This window comes from Daphnia magna, linkage group LG2 (assembly GCF_020631705.1).
Source record: "Daphnia magna isolate NIES linkage group LG2, ASM2063170v1.1, whole genome shotgun sequence".
NCBI classification, from domain to species: Eukaryota; Metazoa; Arthropoda; class Branchiopoda; order Diplostraca; family Daphniidae; genus Daphnia; species Daphnia magna.
The window spans coordinates 4,726,365-4,749,687 of NC_059183.1; the positions used below are offsets into that span (position 1 = coordinate 4,726,365).

A 23,323-nucleotide genomic window follows, 5' to 3' on the forward strand; every position below is an offset into this window, starting at 1 on the left:
CCTCGTAATAGGAAGGGAAAGGACGACGAGAAAAAGAAGAAAATGAAATAAATGAGAAGATAGGCGAAAGCATATAACTTGCTGAAAAGCTCAAGTGCCTAATAGTAAATATATGCACAGTTGTGCGCGTGCTGAACTTGGCTGATTAACCCGATCAAACTGCGCATTTAAAACGAAAAGCCATGAGAATCAAAGATTCTCTTTTAAATCATCTCAAGCAGAGAAGAGTTGATCATTAAATCTTTTCTTTTTCTTTTAGTTGTTATCAGCAAAGATAAGAATCTGACCAATCAGCGACGAGGACTGCAACTTATTATACCCCCCCGACCCTCGCCATCATCCGTCGTTGGTTTCTTTTATGTCTTTGTGTGAGTGCTTCAATGAATTCCGCCACTGTTCAAATATTTGCATGTACGCTGCGATGATGAGGGCCCTATTCTCGTAAGTGTGTAAAAAAGATAATCGTTATCTCGAACAATTTTCATTTTTTTTTCTTCTTCTCCTCCCGTCATTAGGGAATTTTTTTTTTCTCGCTTCTTGGGACGATACAAAATGTGCTACTGGATTTCTTTCTCTTCTATTCTCAACCTCTAGCATTTTCAGATCATCAAGATATCGAATTCTCGGCGGGAAGAAAGCCATCGCCATTGGAAATTACTTTCAGCAAGTCTTACAGCATCATCATCAAAAGTGTCTTTTATTTTGATGTCTGGGTCATCGGATCGCCGTTTTATTATGGGCGGATTGATGTCTTACGCAATCGTAATATCAGTTCGTATATTTAGTTGACCACCGTTTCCTAAAAATTTCAACTGCATTTTTTTTTTAATTTCTTATTTCTCCTCCAAAGAGACTGGGACGATGGCCGCTCGTTGACTAGAAAAAACTTAAGACATGAAAAAAACAAAAAAAAAAAACGCCCCGTTACAGGACGACATTGTTTTGACACTTGGCCATTTCTTTTAGTATTTTTTGTGTGTGTGTTGTATTTCATAAACGTATATATATTTTTTTTTATTTTTTTCCTTTCTGGACCATCTCCATCCTCTTGGTGCAGTTGAAGAAACCGCCCAGAGATAAGACGTTAAGGGTTCGACAAACTAATTACACACTAGCCAAAAGTGAATACAAACCAATCTAAGTTTAATTTCTTCAACTATTTATTTGTTTTCTGTTTTTTTTTTGTCTTCTTTAATTCACAACATTAAAAGTGCATTAAAAAAGCTAAGGAAAACAAGCGATTATTGAAATCGTCCTGATATTTGGCCTTTAATAACACACACACACACAAATAAATAGATTTAAAAATATATGTTTAACAAAATAAACGTTTCGCGTTATTTTTAGGAGAAGGAAATGAATTCAAATTCAATGCGGGAGACATGTTTACACGCCGAGAATACCTTGTGTAATAACAGCGGCGAATTGCGGTAAAGTGGTCGTAAGGGTAAACGAAAAAAAAAAGGAAATGAAGGAGAAATTTAAAAAACAAAACAAACAGTCTGTTGGAATACTGAATGCCTATTTTAAAAAAAGAAAATGTTGTTTCGTTCAGCGGTTCGGCTGCGTATGTGGTGAACCCTAACTTCACGGATGGGATTTTTGCGGTGATAGCGGCGGGAAACTGATCCAACCGAATTCACTTTCCTGATGGAAACAGAAACAAAAAAGTCGAACGAAATCTTTTCGAAATAAACATGAAATTAAGTGAGAAGAAAATAACACGAAATATCGAGAGAAAAATGTTTGAAAAGTAAAAACGGAGGGGATAGTGTCGAATGAGCATTGCTGGATGTCAGTGGTGCTCAGTCGTGGATGAGCCGAAGCCACGCCTTCGGCCCCTCCTGTGGGCTGAGGGGGAGGGACAGAGCAGAAAAATGGGCGAAGAGATCCATGTCGATGTATCATGGCGCATGCCGACCATCCATTTCTTCACTCTGTTGCCTGGCTCTCAAGTTGACGCATGTGCACATTTTCATTTCTGTTAGATAACATTTTTTTTTTCAAGAAAAATATTTCAACCCGCGGTGACCCAAAAGTTAACAATCGCAGCGTTTTTTTCATCATCCCATTTCATTTTTCCACCTCCATCTTCTTGTAATCAACTCATCAAGTTAGAAAAAAATATATAAAATAAAAATGTTTGGAGGTTTACCAACTCCAACTGAAACCGAAGCTCCGGACACTGTCTTGACGGCCGGTCCGGCCAGTTCTTCGGCCAGTGTTGACTACCACCATCATCACCACGATCATCCAGATTGTGAGGGAAGTCCTGGCAGTCAGGACGATCACAACGGCCATCTGACAACATCGCAATCAGCGCACATTACGCTCAGGTGAGTCTGCCGCTTTTCAAAGTAATTTCAACGGATCGGTCTTATGTAAATTCTTACGACGTGCAATCAACAGCAGTAGCAGTTACTACAGCAACAGTTCAGGATCGACAGGTGGTAGTCTCAATAATTCCGGGCCTGTCGGCTCACCTGTGCTCTACTACGACGGACCATCAAACAATCATCACTGGATGGCTCAGGGTACGTCCGTATTTTTCAATTCCATCGTTAATTATTCATTCGATATTTAAAAAAGAAATTGATTCAACAGGTTCGATGGATCATCATCAGACTCAACAGCAGTCGAACTATGGCGTAGTTATGAGTCGTTACAATAGCGTGGCCAGCTCTGTGCCATCGACGCCGACGTCGCCTCGAAACAGCAACGGCAACAGCACGACGGCAGGAAGTGGTTCCGCAACTGCTACTACTCGCCTACCGCCTTACGCCGCAACGTACGGCGACTACGGAGCTGCAGCGGCGGCCGCAGCGGCTGCAGCTGCTGCAGCAGCCGCCGCCGCTGCCGGGTGGCCTAATGTTCCATCCTCTCCGCCATTCGATTCAAGCAGTGAGTTAAAACTAAACGACAAAATTCATTTCGACATCAATACTTAATCATTTTTGTTTTGTTTTTTGAAAGATCTCGGAGGCAGTTCGAGCAGCGGATGGACCGGCAATGGAAATCGCGGCGGGCCGGGTAACAACAACCGTCACCATCTTCCGCATCAATACGGAGGCAGTCCAGCATCGATGATGCTCAACTCTTATTGCACCATGACCAACAGTAAGTCACGCCCTTTTTATGTTTTTTTAAGCAAACCATCACAGCGTTGTTTAACGAATCGATTGCAAATCATCGACCCACATGTTCTCTCTATTCTTTTCGTGGGCGGGATGGACAAAGAAAAAAAAAGGGATGGATGGCATGTATTAAAAAAAAAAAAAGAAATGGTCTTGTTTGATGGAACAAAAAGAAAAACTTATTGTATACAGTTTGTGTATCGATGCGGTATCCCCGAGGTATTGTCAACACACACGCCGCGTAGAAAAAAAAAAAGGGCCAAACACAAGGAAGTTTTGTGTGTAGTGGAGAGCAGGGGGGAGCCAAGACGCGAGCAAGGAAAGCCACAAAAATATATACGTATACATTAAAAGAGAAAGAAGGGGGTCCCAGCAGTTGACTCAGCGCACCTGTGCCAATCTTATAGTATCCCAGTAGAAGTCTGTACCATTACATGCCCACGGCCTATCTCTAGCAGGTCATTCGAGGTCAGAAAAAGGACAAGAAAAATAGACGGAACAAACGGCCAGCCAACGGAGTGGTCAAGAGTTTTGACGAGAGACATCGTCGATGTGTTCGGCCTCTTTTGAGATCGAGTCAACAGTATCACTAGGTTGTCCCCCCTCTCCTGTGTTCAGCTGGAACACAAACCGCGACCTCAAACACGCTGTCGTCTATATCCATGTTTGCTGATCAATTTCGCAGAAACAAGCTTTCCACGTCGAGGCAAGAAGAGGGTCCCCCCCCTTCGTCCTTCTCGTCGCTGACTCGTTTTTTTCCGCGAAAAACTCAAATCCAATATACTCAGCGTCTTTTCGATTTCATCTCGCAAGCGAATTGGATGTTGAGCATCCATTTTGTATTTTCAAAAGAAATTTAAAAAAAAGGGAAGGGCTCTCGCGTGTGTTGCTACCGTATTTGCTGACACCCAGTCGAAAAATTGACGTCGTCTACTTGGGACGTGATAGAGGTCAGCGTTCATTTTTTTTTTTTGCGAGAGTAAAACCAAAAAAAAAAGATAAGACCACAAAAAAGATCCCCGGAGCCCATTCTATTGGAGTTACCATGATTTAGCATCATATACATATATTCTTTTTTCAAATGACATTTCCCAAGCCAATTTAGTTTGCTTTAACTTGTTTGTGTTGAAGGGGGGGGGGGACTAGAAAATAATAACGAAACACACACAGAAAAAAAAAAAAAAGAGATTCATGAGAGAAAATAAGAAGCGCGCAATCCCGGGGCTTTATACATCCATAGCTGTCCAAGTCGGTGTTGGAAGCAGGGGGATTCAAATTACCACACAGTTGGAGAAAAAGGTCACGCAAAGCGCATCGCTTAGGTTATCAGCATCACAGAAAGAAAGGCGCTGTGTGATTTAATGATCTAACGCTTCTCTCTTCCTACTTATTATGGTGTCTACCATTTTCCAAAGCTTCAAACAAAATCGAATGGCATGAAGAAATGTTAAATTCGAGATCCCGTTCCATTTTGTCAACTCGAGGAAACAAGAACCCCTCCTCATTCCGTTTTAACTTGAACTGAGAACAACGAGTACAATTTGAATTTAACTTGCGCAAAAATATTTTATAGCAGAGCGTGGTTTCGATCCACGGACCTCTGGGTTATGGGCCCAGCACGCTTCCGCTGCGCCACTCTGCTTGTGGGTGAGCAGATCGTGCGTGTCTTCAAATTTGGGGATTCAAAAAAAAAAAAAATGTAATTTATGTAAGAATAAGGAGGTGTAACATCAACCTGTCAAGTGTAGAGATTCTTGTTCCTTCTTAGCTGCATGTAACAATTTGTAATTTGGGATGAAAAGTCGTAAATTGTCTTGTTCACTTGTTACCGATGCACACACGCAGCAGCCGGGCGCGAGTTACAAATGTGTGAGCCGTCCAAGACACACACACACACACAAAAAGGGGGAGGAGACTTGGGTTACTAGCAGCAGGTTCAAGTGTTAACTTCTTTGCTCGTATTACCGCACACTCGTGTGTAAAATTTAAAAAAGAGCTCCTCGTGGTCCATTTACCACTTTCTTTGGGGGGTAAATCTCCATTTTCAAGTGTTAGAATGTTAGTTAACATGAGAAATAACGAGGTTATTCCGACCCCCCCCTTTTTTTTTCGTTAACTTTGACCCATTCCCAAAAATGTAATACTAACATTTGATTTCTTTGAATCTAACTTTCAAAAGCAGACGAGGACTACGAGCAGGTGGACGGTCGTGAATGCGTCAATTGCGGCTCGATTTCGACTCCGTTGTGGCGTCGCGACGGCACTGGACACTATTTGTGCAACGCGTGCGGACTCTACCACAAAATGAACAACGGCACACAGCGGCCACTCATCAAGCAAACCCGCCGCTTGGTAATTATTTAATAACTCGCAATAAACGTAATAGCAATCAGTAAGAACTTAAGTCTTTTTTTATCTGATTGTATACGTTAGCAGCAAAACAAAAGCTTATCATTGCAGCTAATCCGACATTTATTTCGACACCAACGATAATTTCTTCGTCTCTTTGTTATTCGCATTGCAGTCGACTACTCGACGTTTGGGTCTACGGTGCGCCAATTGCGCCACAACGACGACGTCCCTTTGGCGTCGCAATAATCAGGGCGAAACGGTTTGCAACGCTTGCGGCCTCTATTTCAAACTGCACGGCGTTAACCGACCGCTGGCTATGAAGAAGGACAACATCCAGGTAGAATTACAATTGAAAAATTCGTTGAATGTCATTGAATTAAAATTAAAAAAAAAAAAATTTGAAATTTACAGACCCGCAAACGCAAGCGAAAGGGAGACGCCACACCTGTCAGCAAAGTTGCAATGGGCGCCGTTCCGACATCTTCAGGCAGTTCGGCTGGCCATTCCGGCCACCACTTGAATCAGCATCACCATATGAACCACAATCAAGCGCAGCAGCAGCAGCAGCAATCGTTACCTAGTCTGTCGAATCATTTGAATCCTGGCTCTCCCAATGCGTACGGAGCTCCGATTTCCATGATGATGGGCAACGGCAATGGCAAGTTAGTTTACCAGCATCACCATCATCACCACCAGGACCCTGTCAACAGCATGAGTCCCATTCATCACAGCGACTTGATCAAAACCGAACATTCAGTTCTAAATGGTAAATAGGAAGTGAAAAATGTAGACATTTTTTGTTTCTATTTCATGCGTTAGTCGAGTAGACGCGTGTGTTGTAACGATGACCTCTGCAATGGTCCTTTGGCAATCCTCCAATTTCGCCCGGGTTTGTTTGTCGTAGTTGAAAACGGATTCAATCCTAGTGGGATTCGCCTTATGGTGATTGGCCGGATCCATTTCGTAGAAAATTGATAAGCCCGAGTGGTCTCAAATTGCATTTTTCTTTTTTTGTCAGATGGGTTGAATGTTTTCATCACACGTCCCTCCTCTTAAGAATTTCCGATTGGTTGGGAAATAGTTAAAGTTTATTGCAAAACTACCGGGTTCAAATATTCACATTTGATTCAATTTTCACAGCGTTTTTAATTCAATATTTATTAAATAAAATGTGTTTTTTTGTTTTGTTTATGATAGATGGCGATTGCTTGTCGCCGGAGAACACGTCGCCGTACGTTAGCGGCAACGCCAGTCCGGTAGAATCACACCACCATCATCACCATCAACAACAATTACACCAACCGTGTTACGATCTACCACCCATGGCGGCCATGAACATGACTGTCCAACAACATCAACAGCCCGGTTGTAGTAGCAGTGGAGCTGGACATTACAGCAGTAACAATTCACCCGTTTCATCTTCGTATCCGGGCTCGGTCAGTCCCAACAACAACATGATCTCGTCTCAAACTGGTGGCCACGTCGCTGCCGGCGCTAGTGGCGGTTTGAATAATAACGATTTCGGCGCTTTTTCCGCCTATTATTCAACGGCCAACAGCCAACAACAGCAACAACATTATTACGGCAATGTGATCCAACAACAACAACAACATTCGCCCGAAGATTGCTCCGGAGATCAACAACAGTCGCTCATGTCCAGCTAAAAAATTCTTTTAAAAATCCAATAATCTAAATTGACTTTATTAGGCTTCCAAATGATTCGTGTCGACATTTTATGCTCTGGGGGGGTTTGATTAATTTTTTTTTTTAAATAATTTTTGTATTCACTGTCTTTTTTTGTTACAATTAACGTACAAACAAAATGTAGTTGAGTGTGACTACGATTTTTTGGTGAGTGCTTTCTAGTTCGTTTCTTTTTCATTTTTTTGTATTTGCGTCAGCGCAGTGCGATTTTTTAGTTGACCATTTATTCATTGTATTTGCTTATTATTATTTAGCGTACTTTGCTTAGTTATAGTTTGTTTTCAAGATTTTTTCGTGAATCACTGGGCATCTCAGGTCGACCTTTTTTTTAAAATCCCATTTTCAAAATTGGGAAAAAAATTATGTTCGACAAATAGAGACGTTTTGTATACAGCCGAGACCAAAGAAACAGAGACGTTACGAGACATTTTTGCATGTCATTTTGACCCTACTATTCCCGTGTTTTGTTTTTGTTCCAGGCGATTATCCGCCCACCTCTCAATAAGATGCTCCTCTTTTTCTCTATTGATCATTTTGCCTTTTTTTTTTTTCTTTTTCTCAGTTGAAATTCTCGTCAAAATGCTGATGATAGTAATCTCATATTCTACAAGTGCACTTGTAATCTCTTCGTGTCACGTTTGTGTCTTTCCTCTTTAAAAAAAAATAATATCATTCACAACGTTTTGATTCTTTTGCGGCGTTTGTTGTGTGACAGTTTTCGACGTGAGTGTATGTTTACGCAATTCTTGTTGTTGAGACCCATCGTGTTCTATACCTTCCCATTTCTGATTGCAATCACCTGATTAGGAAGCAAAAAACACAATTCGCGGTCTATGTCATACCTGAAAACGTGGCCTGTATAACTCTCCCGTCTTAACGATCGATTATTGAATATACCACAAGTTTGTATCTGATATGCAGTACTACATTTGCTATTTAGCGTTGTAGAGATTGCGTGAATGAGGCTATACGCTTTTACGTGTTTGAAAAAAAAAAATAAATAAATAAATTGGGAACAGCCGGAGGTAGTTCCGGAAGAGAAGACGCTACAAAGAAAAGACTTTCCACCTTTGTTAGTTAAGCCTAAATATATGGAGCCGAGGAGGAAACTGTTTTCCTATGTCTGTGTCAAGCTTAAATCGGATATTGACTTGACCTGAATTCCTTTTATTTTATTTTATTTTTTTACTTTTACTCTCTCCTGTATGACTTCATTTGTTGTACAACAACGGCTCTACACTTGACAGATCTAGTCCATTTTTATTTTTTGTAAGGGTGGGCATTTTATTATTTTAGAACGAAAAAATAAAACAAAAAGCAGAAAATGCTGGGTTGTCGGTTTGCTTTCTCGAGTGGTCCAGTTTACATTTATTATTTTTCTAACTGGATTATTACACAACACACGTCGCTAATGGAAGATTGGAGATTGGTCTTATCTTTACAACGTACACACCTTGGCACGAAAAAATGACGCTCGAGTTAAACGTTGTATAGCCGTTAGGAAATGAATAGTCCGGATGTCGAGCGGATATCTGCACGTTCACGGTCGCTCATTGTAACGGCAAACTGCCTATATATATCTTTGCCTAGACTGTTGGATATGAACATCGACGATGAATCTCAAGAATTTTGAAAAATTTTTTATCAAATTGTTTCCCGATGTCTCTCGCAAATCTCGCCCACCCGTTCGGGTGTTGTGTGGGATTTTTGTTTTCAATGATTTAACTAACCTATTAAACTCTGTGTCTAATATGCCTGTCTGCTCATACGTCCCCCTACCCCCCATCATCTTTGACGATCCGTCTACACACACTGCGCGCTATATGTACTGCTGATAAGAACTCTTGCGAGCTCAGACTGCGTTGCGTTCGTTTTTGGCCTTTTTTTTTTTGTTGTCTTCTTATCTTGCAACCAGTTACAAATACGGTCTGCTGTCTACATATTTACCTGCTCCGGTTGGTGATAGCGTCGTCACGGATACAACAATTGATAAGAAATGAAGAGTGAAAACAGAAAGAAAAAAAAAAAGAGAGAAAAACTATCCTAAAATTGTTTCAAATATATTCCATTTTTTAATGTGGGTGGTTTTTCCATAATTCCTATTCGCACCGATTAACTTTCTTCGGAGACAGTTAAAATGTCCAGTGCCATCGGCTGACGACGTCGCCATTTTTGTGTGTGTGTGTGTGTGCCGTAACCATCGCGATGAGCACGACCCTGCCGAGTGTGTTATAAGCCTCCTAGTAAGTGGTATAAGCGACGTTCTGGACAGACGGACAAGGCAATAGGAGGAAGAGAGTCGAGCGAGGGGAGGTAGTGAGGGAACATAGTCCGACTGGGCGGCTGCTCCATTTTGCGGTGGACGCGCCGAACGAATAGGTTGGTCCTACAAAGTGCCCTGCCGTACGTAGTACAAGACACCGGCTTCAGTGCATTACACAAGGAGCGTGTGAGAGAGAAAGAACTATAACTGCGTGAGGGTTTTTCGTAAGGGGAGAAAGAAAAAAACAACACACACACAAAAAAGGCTGGCTAAATTACCTTTAGTTCAAGCGGTTGCAGAGGCAGTTGGCAGCCGACTTTGCTCACCTGTAGCAGCACACAACTCGATCGCGTTGTAAATGTGTAGTTAGTCTTTGGCGAAGACAAGTTTGCACGCCATCAGCGACAACTTCATTCACAACTGGAGAACCGACAAAAAGGTAGGACTAGACAAGTTGATTGTCGTGGCCACAGCTCAAGTCCTTCCGTTTTGAATGACTAGCAGTGGTATATGTACAGCGAGCAACAATCTCCCGGCAAACTATATCGTAGATGATGTTATCCACTTATCCCCCCCTCACACCTCTGCCGTCTCTTGTCTGCCCCACCATATCCTATACGCCATTATCCGGTATATTTCATATATCAGTTCAAACTACTGTTAAGACTATCACCGACACCATCGTTGGATGTCGCCATTGAAAAGTGCAGTTTCAGTCAAGATAGAGTATCACGACCGGGAGTCAACATCAGGGTTGCCATCAGCTTATTTATTGCACGTGCCACTCCTCCCCTTCCCCCCTCCCCCTACTACACATATGACGATACCGCCAAGCAATTTTATTTATTATGGGCCTAATATCCTTTTGCTTGTCTAATCTGTGATTAGGATTCAAGTAGAAAACATTGTTTCATTTATCTCTTAATTGTTCGTCGAATGGATTTGATGTCATTGGAAGTACTTGATTAAATTTCATATTCAAAACACCTCGAACAATTTAGCAGAATGGAAAACAACGAGAATGCTGACAAAGTCCAGTCAGCGGGAGATGCCCCTGGATTGGAGAGCAGCAAACAATCATCAACAACTGACGAGAAACCGCTGCTTTCGGAGAGACACGACGATCCGGCTATTCCGCCATTAATGCCGGTCGCTTCCGCAGACTCGGTCGAACCTGATTCTACTGCAACGGAGAATCCCGTCAATTTGAAAATCGAATCCAGTGGCAGCCCTCAAGTGACAGAAGAACAACAACCAACTGCCGATCACGAACCGGAGGTTGGTGGTTCCTCTGCGGCGCCATCAGATCCGGAGCAACATCAAAGATCTTCGCCTCCTCCACTGACTCAACACGTGCGCACCATCACGTTAACATCGGATTATCGCCAGCAGCATCAAGACAGCGCCCTGGAAGGGACGGTGAATGAAGAGCATCAGCTGGGCGTGTCCGAATCCGGCAACGGAAACGCGGGTAACACGTCGCTCTACGTGGAAGAGAGCGTCGTCGAAGGAAATCATCAGGGGGCGTCGGAAGGATCTTACTATCATCAGCATCACTATACGGAAGAAAACGGAGCTGGCCAGTCTGTCCGTTACAGAGAAATGGTAGACGGTCATCACAACAAGCAAAGCGGTGGGCCGGTGCAGCATTCCGAGCTGCTGGACGCCGCTGCAGCCGCCGCAGGCGTCCCGACTGGTTACATCATGATGGAAGGTGAAGAAGACGATCAAGATGGCCGGACGTCGGCCTATTTAGGAAGCCGGTTGGCTACCTTTCAGGTAAATAAAACGTTGAACGTGATTTTCGGTTTTCTACGTGCAACTCGTTAGATTAGGGAGGTAAAATTAATCAGTAAGACAACACTTTTTTTTCCCCATTTATCGTGAGCTTTAGTGGGTTTCATTTTCACGTAAGAAATACATTTTTTTAGATTTTGTTATTGGGATTTTTTAATCTAAAAAAAACTGAACTCGGTGACGTTATACGGGATTTGGAAGATAAAGATGTCATTGTTGGGATTATTGTCTTGATAAGAAAATCGGGTAACATTTGAAAATAAAAGTCAATACGTGTACGCAAGTGTTTTTTTTTTTTTCGTACTATCTTGACACAAGGCTTTGACTTTTGAAACGTTTTAAAATGCGTATTAACATTTTTGTTTTGAGTGACAAGCGCTTGGACTGTTGTTTGTTATGTCATACTTTATTTATTGTTTGCGTGTCTTATTAGATGACATTGGCTCGGCAGGTAGACCTGGAAGAAACGGGCAATGGAGGAGGGCCATCCGCTCATCACTCTCGTAACGAGGAAGGCCATCCGTCATCCGCGACGCCCGATCTCCAGCACCAACAACAGCAACACCATCAACAGCAACATTCAGGCGGTGGTCATCATCAGCAAGTGTATAGCACTTTATTGGCTCCGCGCTACATCATGCGAGCGGACCTGTACAATCATAAGGGAGAATTAGATGACTCATCTTACGACTCGGGTACCTTTACAATGTTTTTTTTTGCAATAGGACTATTTCTAACTGTTGAACTTCGGCTGTCTTTGTTTTTGTTGTTTCATTTCCTTCGTTGTTGCGTAAACCACTCGAATTTCTTTTCCTTCGTAAAGTTCAATTTTCTACCGCTAGATGGCTAACCGAATCACACCGACTAAACTTTTGACTTTTATGTTTTCTTCTCCTTTTGACTTCCATTTTCGAACTAATGGGCTTTTTTTGGACTGTAGGCGCAGCTCAGGAAGTGATGGTTACCGACGGCACACTGGACAATTTCGGCAACAATGTCATCCATGTACACTCCAGCTCGCTTCAGCCGTTGCAGACGCTACAGTCGTTTTCGTTTCCGTCGCTCTCATCATCTGGTAGACATTCGCCAACGTCAGCGGCTGCTGCAGCCGCTGCCGCTTACAACACTTCCGACACCTATCAATACCAGCAAATAGGCAACACCAAGTTGCAGCAACAACAACAAGAGGCCACACACCATCATTACGGTACGCTGCATCATGGCAGCGGTGGAACATCGTCCGGATCATCTTCCGGCCGTCTACTCGACTCGAGTCTCTACAGCAAAATCGAAGTGATCCCGTCGTACAAGACAGCCCTCCACGGAGCCACCGCTCAGGTGTACAGCCACAACATCCCATCGTCGTCGCCTAACAATGTCGGCGTTTACGATCACACGGCCACGCTGTACAGCGCCTCCAATCCCACGCAGGGAACGATCATCAACTACAATTCGCCGGATTCTTCCGCCGGCTTGTCTTCGTCTGGCGGCATCGTCATCGGATCTTCCAATCAGTAAATTACTGAATTATATTTTGAATCATCGTGATGACATGTTTGATTGCATTGACAGTAAAATGGATGGCATCAGCATCCAAATGCCGTGGACCACGTCCAGTTCGCCGATGGATTACGGTTACGGAACGTACGGTATGGGGGCCGGTGGATCGCTACTTGACATATCGCCGACGGAATTGAAATCCATGTCTGTCGGTGGCTACTCGGGAAACTATTCGACAACGAGTAGCCAATTTACGTCCATTAGTCCGGCACCAGGTGGAGCCACTTGGTACAGCCCTCCAGAAGGCAACATCCACGTCCTGCAAACGGGTGAGATCCTGCGCAAAATCGATCCAGGTCTGTTTAGTCCTTCCATTTTCTTGGTATAGTGTCTTTTTCCGCGTTTTGCTTTATCGATATTCGACTCACTGCGTTTTAGGCCTCTACGTTTTAATTCAATTTGAGCGGAATTTGCGAAACGATTACTATTTTTAGCATTTGTTTTTTATGGCCACGAAATTGGCTAATCTTCTGAGCTTTGAAGACTTATCGATGATTTCGTCAGTTATTTGCTGAGAAAACCACAGAAACTAAGAAACACAGACAAGAGGATAGCGCTGTTGTTTTCGCCGTTTGTGTCTTTCTTTTCTTTTTTTGTTCTTTTCAGAGAAAAATGTTACGAGTCGCAGTACGAGCCAGTGATTTATAGCCCCTACTATACGGGAAAAAACGTATAGAAGCGTACACACGCAGAAAACCACTTGGGTTAAAACAAAAAAACAAAAAACTTAAAAAACAAAACAGACGAAACGGCGAAAGAAGATTCGGCGGTGCTCTTCGGTCGTGTTTTCTTTATTATTATTATTTCCCCGTCTTTTTGGGATCATCCTTTCGACTTCTTTCTTGTTGGTCGTTGACGATTTGCATGTGGGAGAGTGTTTTGTTGTTGCCGCCGCCGCCACCACCAACCGCCGCTTCAGAAAGAAAAAAAAAAAAAGAAAAAAGGGATGATGTTGTCCAGAGTGATTTAGATGCAGGCCGTAATGGACGCTATATAGAATACATCTATAACTCTTCTTCTTCTTCTTTTTTTCTTTTCTATCTTTGGTTTTAAATTCTCGATTCAAACATGCGGAAAGCCCTTTTTTTTCCCGAAAAAAAAAAAAAAACGTTTTCTAACGAAAATTTTGAAACTTGAGACGAAAAAGAAAAACCGCGACATTTTCTGTTATTGACCATATTTGTTGATGTTTTCTAACAGACGATCAGGCGTCGCTAGAAGGCAGAGAATGCGCTAATTGTGGAGTGATTGCTACGTCTCTTTGGCGCCGTGACAGCACCAGCCACTTTCTGTGCAATTCTTGCGGTTTGTACAAGGTGACCAACGGCGTCAATCGTCCGCCCGCTCGTCAGCAGTCTTCCGGCGGGAACAGCAACAGTGGCAACGGAATCGGCGGACATCAGCCGCATCAACCCAAACGATCGTCTACCGCCGGTGGCGGCCACAGTTCTTCGGTATTATCCAGTTTGTTTGTGTTATAGCCTAAAATTTTTTATTGATTTTCTTGAACGCAATTTACAGTCAAATGGCAACGGCAACCGTCGAACCGGACTGGTTTGCTCCAACTGCAGTACGTCGACGACGACATTGTGGCGTCGCAACGCGCAAGGCGAACCCGTCTGCAACGCGTGTGGACTCTACTACAAACTGCATTCGGTTAGTTTTGTTTTCAATCGAGTTCATAATCTCAATGAAACTACGTAGAAACCTAGGGAAAGAGTCACAGGCCTATAACGGCTTACACGTATTTGTTAAGAAAGGGAAGAATGACGGCTTGAAATACGTCACGTTCTCCTGGAAACACTTTACCGATACAACTAGGTGTGTCCCATCGTTGTGATGCTGTGTGTTAGAAGTGTCTCGGCAGGCAGAGTTCGACTAAAAATGATTCTTTAAGCAGAGAATCCTCATCACCCAATCATTAGTCACTTTTTCTGTCGATCGTTTTGACGATAACACGACCATTTTAGGTATATGTTCAGGTCGTCACCAAAAGGGCTGCAATAGGAAAAATAAAAAAATATCTTTGAAAACACGACCATAGATGAAAACGATGAAGAGATTGTCATCACACAGTCGTCTTGGTCGTCTGCGTTATAGGGCACCTAATAATGGACTTGGTGCTCTGCTTTAGGGATGATTCACATCGTCCATGGCACGAGCCTTCGTTCAGAAAGCGATGATGTTGTGTTGATTTTTATGGAGCATGGCGGCTGGATTGCGTGCTAGTTTATTAGGTGGCTATTTGGTTGCGTGACTTCTCGCTCAGCCAAGAGAAAATAAAACGGGAAATCTGTAAATACAAACATTTTAACAGGCGGGGTTCGTCTAGGGGCTCCTCCCGAGAACTACATAAAAGAAACAAAACAGATTTGATGACACCCCAACGAAAATGTAAAAAGACAGACTCTTTCAAGAAAAGAAAAACATTGCGTCCATCAACGACAAATCGATCGATCATGATTAAAAGAAATCTCGGGAAAAAGCTAACGTCTAAAAGGTTCGTCACGAGTCAAGATGCAAAACAATCAATTGTGAGCCATGAATGGCTATAATTAGCTTTTGATTAGAAAGGACACTGATTTTTTCAATTAGCTTTATTTTAGCTTGCAATTCTTTTTGGGAATTGGTTTTTAATATGAACAATCTCCCAGTGCTCGTGATGGCGACACGAAATCAAGCAGTCAACCTCCAACACACTTGAGATTGAATGGTCTAAACGACATGCAACGTTGAAGAACAATCAAGCGACATTGCTGTTCTCGTTCATATTATTTCCATGCAACATCGTCACTATCTATCAACTCAAGTTGTCAATTAACTAAATGAAGTCAATCAATTTTCTATGATTTTTCATCTGTAGTCAAAACTATTGATATTAGGCCTGTTGCAAATTTCAACACTAATTTTCTAATTTAAAAAAAAAAAAGACAACAATCTTGCAACGCCGATTTTCGTCGAAATTCGTAATGCGTAGGCCATTTTTTATTTAGTTTAGAGTCTCGTAAACGTGTGCAGTGCAACAGATGTGAGCGTTTTGTGCACTTCTTTTGAATTAGAAATCATTCAAAGGAACATTTGAGGGGTAAAAATAGTGTTCTACTGGACGCAATGGAGTTGACCCCCTGTGCCGGCCTGGTTTCTTTCCTAGAAATGTCAATTTATATGCCAGTTTTACGTAAGTTTTAATTTTTCTGCTAGTTTTTTTATCCCGCTTTGTTTTCCCCAATTAAATGGGATTGAACTTCCTTAAAAGGCTTTGTGAAATAACATGACCAACATGCTAGTTTTTATGTAAATGAAAAAATAGCCTATGGTACTTGGATTTACCAGGGCGCCATTTTTTTTTCTCGTGTCTGCCGGCCAATCAAGAAACCATGCTTCTTTTTTTTCTCTCTTTCTCGAAATGTTGGCTGAGTGACTGTTGCGCTAAGCGAAATTTTATAAGTAATTATTTTAATGAGCCAAACTAGTCTTGTAGTGTGTATCAATTACGTTTTACTGGGAAAACTTGAAAATGTCGTCCTCTGAGTCCCCTTTGACCATGAAAATGAGTTTTTTTTTATATTCCCTTTTAAGTTTCCTGCTCGTTATTCTTCATTTGCCCAATGGCCCCAACGAAAAAAATTGCAAAAGAAGGGGGCTGGGTGCGAGAAAAACAAAGAATTATCGTAGAAAAGTTGCTGTTTAACCCAAAATTGCGACGGAACAAAATGGCGCGCAAAGCCAACCGTCAATTTTTGTTGTCTCTCATTTTCTTTCAAGTTTTTTTTTTTTTTCTTTTTCGTTGTTGAAATTTTTCTTTTCTTCCTGTCCTAATGGAGGTGTGCATGTCTGTGTCTGTCGATGAAGACGACCCCATAGAAAACGAAGGAAACTCATTTTGTTCGACACAGCCGCAAAAGAATCCCAACAACTATTTCTTCTCCCCAAATATACATATAAAGGCAAGAAGAAGACGAAAGAAAAAAAAAAAACCGAGCATAGGGCCTAGTCTGGGCCGCACGAAAAACAGACCCTAAAAAAAGTATAGGCGACATCTTTCCGCGCTCTGCCCATCAGCCAACTCGTCGTCGACTCAATCTATTATAATAGGTCCAGCGCTCGTATCGCTGCCATCAGAACAAGAACAAATACCTTGGAAAGCCTCGTCCATAGCAATCAATCAACAGCAGTTCTGATTGTTTTCAAAAAATTTTGTTCTTTTAGAGTTCCTTTTTGAAAATAATTTTTTTTTCTTATTTTAATTTTGCCGTTTTTCATTTTTATGTTTTTGCCGATAACTAAAGACCAATTTGGCTCAATCACACGTATAAGGAGGTCTTTTGGTATTGAACGCAATTCAATTTGCGATTGTGGGCGAATATCTCGATTGGGATAGAATAGAGGCAATAAATATGTTTTTTGATATCTTAATGATTATGGGTGGGAAACGAAAATGGCGGCCACGAGGTAGAATAATAGTAAAATGATTCACCGTCTTAGATACACGCAGATAGGCAAAAACAGATAGTTGGTGAGGTCCATTATACGGATTATATACGGTGGCAGTGGCAGCCATAAATCCAGTTGGCTACTTTTTATTCGTCTACTATACCTCGTATCTGTTGTTGTAGCGACTTTATACCGTTTTTTTTTTGTTTTGTTTTTTTCGGTACGTTTCGGTCTGGGACGAGACGCGCCGCCGCCGCCGCCACCACTTTTCTTTCCTATTGTGTCCGTTGGCCGCATTGGCTGATTGTATTTCCTCTATAATGATCAATAAATTCGCCCGGTGACGTGGCGGGAAAGCGATAGAGACACACAGAGAGAACAAAATCAGCAGAGAAATGTGTGTATGTGTGTGTTTGGGAAAAAGACGAAAACGAAACGCGAACGTAATAGGGAGGTCGTCGTCGTCCGTCGTCGCCGGCTCATGGAAAAGATGAGGACGCGGGCGATCCTGGAAGGGCGGCGGCGGCCAGGCAAAGTGGCTTTCCGTGTCCGGATACCAGCGGATCGAATAATAAGAGAGACAGCATCAGCATAGGGGGGGCTGGGTCAGAAAGAATACAGTGCAGTAACGCAGCATCTCAATACTACGCTCGCTTCATTTGTTTTGTTTGTTTGTTTTTTTTCATTTTGTTCTTTTCTTTTATTTATTATTTGGTTTTTTGTCTTCTCGATTTTGTGGTTTTTTTTTATGTTTTACGTGTTTTGTGTGTTTTAGTCAATTAATGCATTTGAGATGAAGAACTGGCAGTTCCACATGTTACGTAAGCTGATTGGTTTCTCAGCCGTTTGATCCTTTTTTTTTTTTCACCTTGATAAACGAGGCGAATCAACCGGTTACTCGCTATATTTCAACACTTTTTGTTTTTTTAAAAACCGAATCTCAGTTTCAACAGTTCTTTCAATTTTTGGCGAGTATGTGGGCGAGACGAAGACCTGAAAGGAAAAGAGACTCTCAGTCTCTACATCTAAAGGAAAAAACCTGTTTCTTTTTTTTCTTTTTTTTCTATTATCGAAAAATTGAACCAATTTAGCAGATCATTATAGCCATTTTTCCGTCTTGAAAGAGTGCATGTAAAGTGTCTTACTTTAAAAGTACTCTCTGCTTGTGGAACTTTCTTTTTGGACGTCATCAAAGTGATTCAACAGCCCCTCAGTGATGGATTTGCAATTCGATCTTAAGGACCAAACACACGCACACACAGACAATGTTTAATAGCGAGTGTATATTACAAACTGTCTGGTTCGTTAAGGAGCTCGTTAATGAGCTCTTTTTGGTCGCCTGATTGCATTCGCTGTCTGAAATGGATGAATGATAGCCGCCCTTTTCTATTTCGGTGTAGCAAACGAACAAAAATTGTCAATCAAATCAAACGACAATGACCTAAAAAAAAAAAAAAAAATCGAAAAAATAACCACGAACGAAAAAGGAACCGTTTTTCCATGTCGGCTACATAATGAGACACTTTTCTCGTGAGCGAAATTTTCCATCGCTGTGAATGTTGTACTTTTTGTGTTCGTCTGTTTCCCCGATGTCGTTGTGTGTTGAATGACGAGCACGGCCAAAATTGCTACGCACGATACCATTGCTCGATATGGACACTGACACATATTATGCGATTATATTGTGCCCTTATGTTGCACACGGAAAGTGCATTGACATGACAGCAAAAATAACCCGTACGCACAATTTTAGCTGAAGTAGCTCTGCCATTTGAGTAAATCTGTAACAATGTGGATAAGCTTAGACATTTACAAGATTAATAACCATACGAAGAACAAGGGCGTCTTTTGTTGAAAGCTATCATCTATTTTCCAATGAAAACGAAGGATTAGATTTTGTTTTGCAAGCCAAACGGTTAGTCAGTGATGATTGTCATTGTAACACATGAGGGCTAACGAAGGACAGCGTTACACCTGTTTGTCCATTTTGCAGCTGATAGCCGCGATAATTTTTTTTTTGGCCAATAGACTTTTTTTTTCTGTCTGTATACGTGGAAAAAAGATTCGCGAGTGCATTTTCGAGTTCAAAGCAAAATCTTTTTAATTGGAAATTGCCAATGCTTGCGACGTTATAATTGGATGCGATGTTTCAAACGGGGTGATTCTTCATCTGGTTTTTTCCCTCCCTTAATTTGGTTTCGTGGTTTTTCTTTCGTTCGGTTTTTTTTTTGGCTGCGGGACTTGTTGACTTGCCGTGAGCAGAGGATTGCACTGGCGCCAGTGTATGTCCATTTGCTGTGGCGCTGCATCAGCAGCGAAAGGCAAAAGCCACTGCGCTCGAATCAAAAAGAATGCGTGTCCCCGGTGGTGTATAATGGAATAAATGGCTCTCGTTATAAAAGCGCTGGTGCATGTAACATATGTAAAAGGAATTCGAGAAAAGAAAAATGGAGGGGGGAATGGAAAATAGCTCAGCGGGTCAGAGCATGTGTATCGGCGGCGACGGTGCTGGCGTCGCCGGTCTGGGGCCCCCTTTTCTCTCTCTTTCTTTCTCCCGTTTGTGTGTGTGTGTGTGTCTTGTGTAGGGTACAGCAGCAAAAAATAAAAAAAGCACAGGCAGCGTACAGGGTCCATTGCTAGTGCCGGTCCATCCACTTAGAGGGAGCGTACAAGAGAGAAAGAAACCGGGAGATTAATGGCGGCCATTAGGGCTCGTATCAAAATGGTCGGTCCGAGACAGTTATATAGACTCGGGAGTGATGGTGCCGTGGGTATGCGCGTCTACGTAACAACAAACGAGGGAGAAGAGATGGAAAGAAAAAAAAAATACAACAAACAAACAAAAAACAAAAAAAAAGGCAGCGCGCGCTGTTGTATATCGGCATTGCTTCGGCTGTCCTTGCGCTTCCTGTATATTTACGTATACGACGCCAAAATGGCCGACCCGACGAACCTCGTCGTGAGACGACATCGACTAGACGATGGACTAGCAGACCCCCATGTTTTTATTTATTTATTTTATTTTTTCTTCATACTAAAACCCGACCAAAGACAAAAGTCTTCTGTCTGTTATTTCTTTCAGACACCATCATATCCACCAGGTTTGTGTTTTGACATGGGGCAGGTCAACGTCATCATTAGACATTTTTTTTTTTCATTTAGGGGCAGGAAGGGATAGAGAAAAATTTCTAGGAAATGACAAACAAAAAATTGATACGAGGGTATTTTTAAAAAGGTTTTAATATCGACCAAAGAAACAACTAAATTTCAAAAACGTTTCCCGTACAGAGACATTTTTCGATGACGAAATTGATTTGTTGAATGCGTTGACAGGTGAACCGACCGCTAACCATGAAGAAGGAAGGCATCCAGACTCGTAAACGAAAGCCAAAAGCCGGAACTAGCCAGCCCACGGAAAAAACGCCCAACAAAAGTATGTTTTGAGTACTTTGAATTTTCTACAAACCCTTTTTTCTAATAATTTGAATCAAACGTGAAAACAAATCCTCAATAAAATCACGCACTTATATCCTCAAAAAAAAAAGGGTCGAAAAGCAGTCACACGTCCGGTGGCCAGTTGATTCACCAATCCGGATCGACGTCGCAGTTGCACCTACACCATCCGCAACTAGACCAACATTATGAAGAGATGAAGCATGAGCTGGGCGAGACGGACGATCACGAACTTGCCAACATATCCAGTAATCACCTATACCAGAGTATAAATTCAATCAAATATCATTTGAATTAAACAACTACAAATTCAATGCGAATGTCTCTTGACTTGCCATGCCTCATTACATTTTTCTGTTTCCCGTACGCGTAACAGACCAGATTCTGGGTGGTGCTAGCGCAGTGATTCATTACACTCCAACAGTCATCACATCTTCGTCGCTGACCGTCGGCAATGGAGGAGCCGTAGTCTTAATGACCCCTTCGTCCGGATTGATAACGACGGCCGGCAACGGTGAAGACGACGGTGAGACGGACCAACAGCATCATCATCATCAGGCCGATGGCCAGGAAGACGAGGCCTCGACCGCCAACAACGCCGATCACTCGCCCATCCATTTGCCTTCGACTGCCTTCCTCAACACTCACATTAGCAAGTCAGTAGTGGTTTTTTTTGGGGGGAAGGGGGGTGTGTGGGGTGTCTTGATGTATATACGTTGACCAGGGCACTAAACACGTTCTCGTCCGTATTACCTGTGCATATTAGAATAATCCTTTTAGTATTATCGGGAGCTTTGCTCTCCTTCTATTATACAATGTGACGTCGTGCACGTCACTTTAGCAGTCCGGATAATTAGGGTGTGCGTTGATGAGATATGCAGTCCACTTTCTTGTCCGCGTTGGATGTAGACTCGATTTTTTGTAGTTGTCGTTGATTGACTATATCGAAGATACTTTCGGGTGAAAAAAAAAAGAGAGAGAGAAAGAGAGAGAGAGAGAAGAAAATCGATAGTCTTCTGTTTCGATTTCTGTACAAATTGGAGAAATTGAAGAATCTGATGGTCAGTTAATGGCTTTTCAGCAGCTTTTTTTCCCCCCTTCATGGTGGAGTTGATTAGAAACGAAACAAATACTGTCATATATCTTATGATGATGACATCTATCCTCTGTATTCACTAAAAGCATCTGAGATTCAAACTGTGTTTGTTTTTTTTCCCTATCGCCAACAACTATAATCGACGCGTAAGTGGTTGGTAATCAGCACACCTACAGCTGCAGTCAGCCAGTTATAGAGTTAACCTACCATTTGCACGGATAGAATGGCAGTAACTCTCTTTATACAAAAAACTGTCAGATTATAAATTTAGTCGATATCTTTATTACAGCTCCGTAGTAGCCAAAAGGTTCACAAAAAAAAGTTTTCTCAGTCGTAAAAAAATAGACAACGAGTATACGAGTTTCTCCTTAATATTGTAATCATTATACCATGTAGGCTAAATGCAATTTAAGTTTCAATTTTCGAGGAATAGCGTATAAGAGAACAAACTAGTCTGCCTATGAGGTTACGATGTACAGTTTAGGCTAAGTAAGAACAATGTACCGAGCGCAATTTAAGGTAGTTTTCATTTTAGTTTGAAATTTGATTTTATTTTTCAATTGTTCGCGTTCCAGTTTGCCTCCATTGGAGCCAGTAGTGATGATGCATGGATCGACGTTGGTGAGTCGCGGAGGATCACCAAATGGCACTGAGGTTTCATCCAACATCGTCATCCGCCAATTCGATCGCCATATTGACTGATCTGCCCACAAACATCTCCAATCTATAAATATAAGTATACCCCCTCCTTAATAATAACAGCCAGCACAAAAAAAAAAAAAAAGAAAGAAAGAAAAAAATCAACAACACAAAACTGACATAAAAATTGCACATTAGTTGTGTCATATTATGATTATTCTAACAAAAACAAATATGCAATGAAACGAAAAAACAAACCAACAAAACAATCATCGGAGTGATGCTCCTGCTGAAAGCCCGTGCATTGTTTATCATATACAAGTTCATATTCAAAGCGGATATGATTACCAAGTATACATGTGTATTTCCTAAAGGCTATTATTCAGCTCGTATAGTGAATTACGGAAAATGTATTTTCATTGCTTTATGTAACGTCCACATTTTCGCCGTTTCCAGTTTGTTTCGAGTATGTTCATATTAAGCTTATACGAATGGCTACTAAGGTTTAATAACGTCCATGGCTGACGGTCGATATCTGGAGCTCGGGTTTCTCGTATTGGATTGCGTCAGCATGTAACGCAACAGCATTTATAACGGGGTTGTATTTTTTGGTTTTCGTTAATTCCTACTTCGTAATTAAATCTGACCTCCACAACATTTTTAGATTGCCATAGTTGGCCGTCACAGATTCGTGTATTTTATAGTTGCATGGTTTCACCGTTTATTTTCTATTTTATTTTTGCATTTTGTTTTGTTTCGTGTTTGATTTCATTCACATTACTTAACTCCCTTGGCTGATCATTATAGACTCATAACCCCGTATACCGCTCGTGTGTAGGCGATGTGCAACCAATATACCAAAGAAGAATTAATTTCCTTTTATTTGTTTTT

The 23,323-nt window shown here is 41.8% G+C and overlaps 2 protein-coding genes and 2 long non-coding RNA genes across 11 annotated transcripts in view; 3 read left to right on the forward strand and 1 right to left on the reverse strand.

Annotated features, from left to right (window-relative positions):
* LOC116918073 overlaps nt 1-9,872 on the reverse strand; it is a 22,782-nt gene extending 12,910 nt beyond the window's left edge. The window contains exons 1-2 of the long non-coding RNA XR_004391389.2: nt 9,732-9,872; nt 5,229-9,654 (exon numbers count right to left, since the gene is read on the reverse strand). This is a non-coding gene — a long non-coding RNA (uncharacterized LOC116918073). The remainder of the gene's footprint in view (nt 1-5,228; nt 9,655-9,731) is intronic.
* On the forward strand, nt 271-1,147 carry LOC116918074. Its single transcript, XR_006642872.1, has 2 exons — nt 271-441; nt 516-1,147. It is a non-coding gene; the product is annotated as an uncharacterized LOC116918074 (long non-coding RNA).
* Nucleotides 1,819-8,104, forward strand: LOC116918070 (transcription factor GATA-4). Of its 4 annotated transcripts, XM_045168689.1 has the most exons (9): nt 1,822-2,336; nt 2,410-2,534; nt 2,605-2,901; nt 2,974-3,117; nt 5,314-5,486; nt 5,659-5,823; nt 5,898-6,252; nt 6,684-7,186; nt 7,218-8,104. In XM_045168689.1, exons 1-8 carry the CDS (start codon nt 2,140-2,142, stop codon nt 7,148-7,150), a joined length of 1,923 nt encoding a protein of 640 aa, XP_045024624.1. In that variant the 5' UTR covers nt 1,822-2,139; the 3' UTR covers nt 7,151-7,186; nt 7,218-8,104. The 4 variants fall into 4 exon arrangements, with proteins under 4 accessions (XP_045024626.1, XP_045024624.1, XP_045024623.1 ...); XM_045168691.1 differs by having other exon boundaries at nt 1,819-2,336; nt 2,413-2,534; nt 6,684-8,104; XM_045168688.1 differs by having other exon boundaries at nt 1,823-2,336; nt 6,684-8,104.
* On the forward strand, nt 9,277-23,304 carry LOC116918069 (box A-binding factor). 5 transcript variants are annotated; one of them, XM_032923732.2, is made up of 11 exons: nt 9,277-9,892; nt 10,455-11,232; nt 11,684-11,945; nt 12,191-12,764; nt 12,823-13,106; nt 14,011-14,264; nt 14,332-14,466; nt 20,578-20,677; nt 20,790-20,963; nt 21,074-21,353; nt 22,369-23,304. In XM_032923732.2, exons 2-11 carry the CDS (start codon nt 10,459-10,461, stop codon nt 22,493-22,495), a joined length of 2,964 nt encoding a protein of 987 aa, XP_032779623.2. In that variant the 5' UTR covers nt 9,277-9,892; nt 10,455-10,458; the 3' UTR covers nt 22,496-23,304. The 5 variants fall into 5 exon arrangements, with proteins under 5 accessions (XP_032779623.2, XP_032779626.2, XP_032779627.2 ...); XM_032923735.2 differs by having other exon boundaries at nt 20,790-20,945; XM_032923736.2 differs by having other exon boundaries at nt 12,823-13,079.
* Nucleotides 23,305-23,323: the final 19 nt, after the last annotated feature.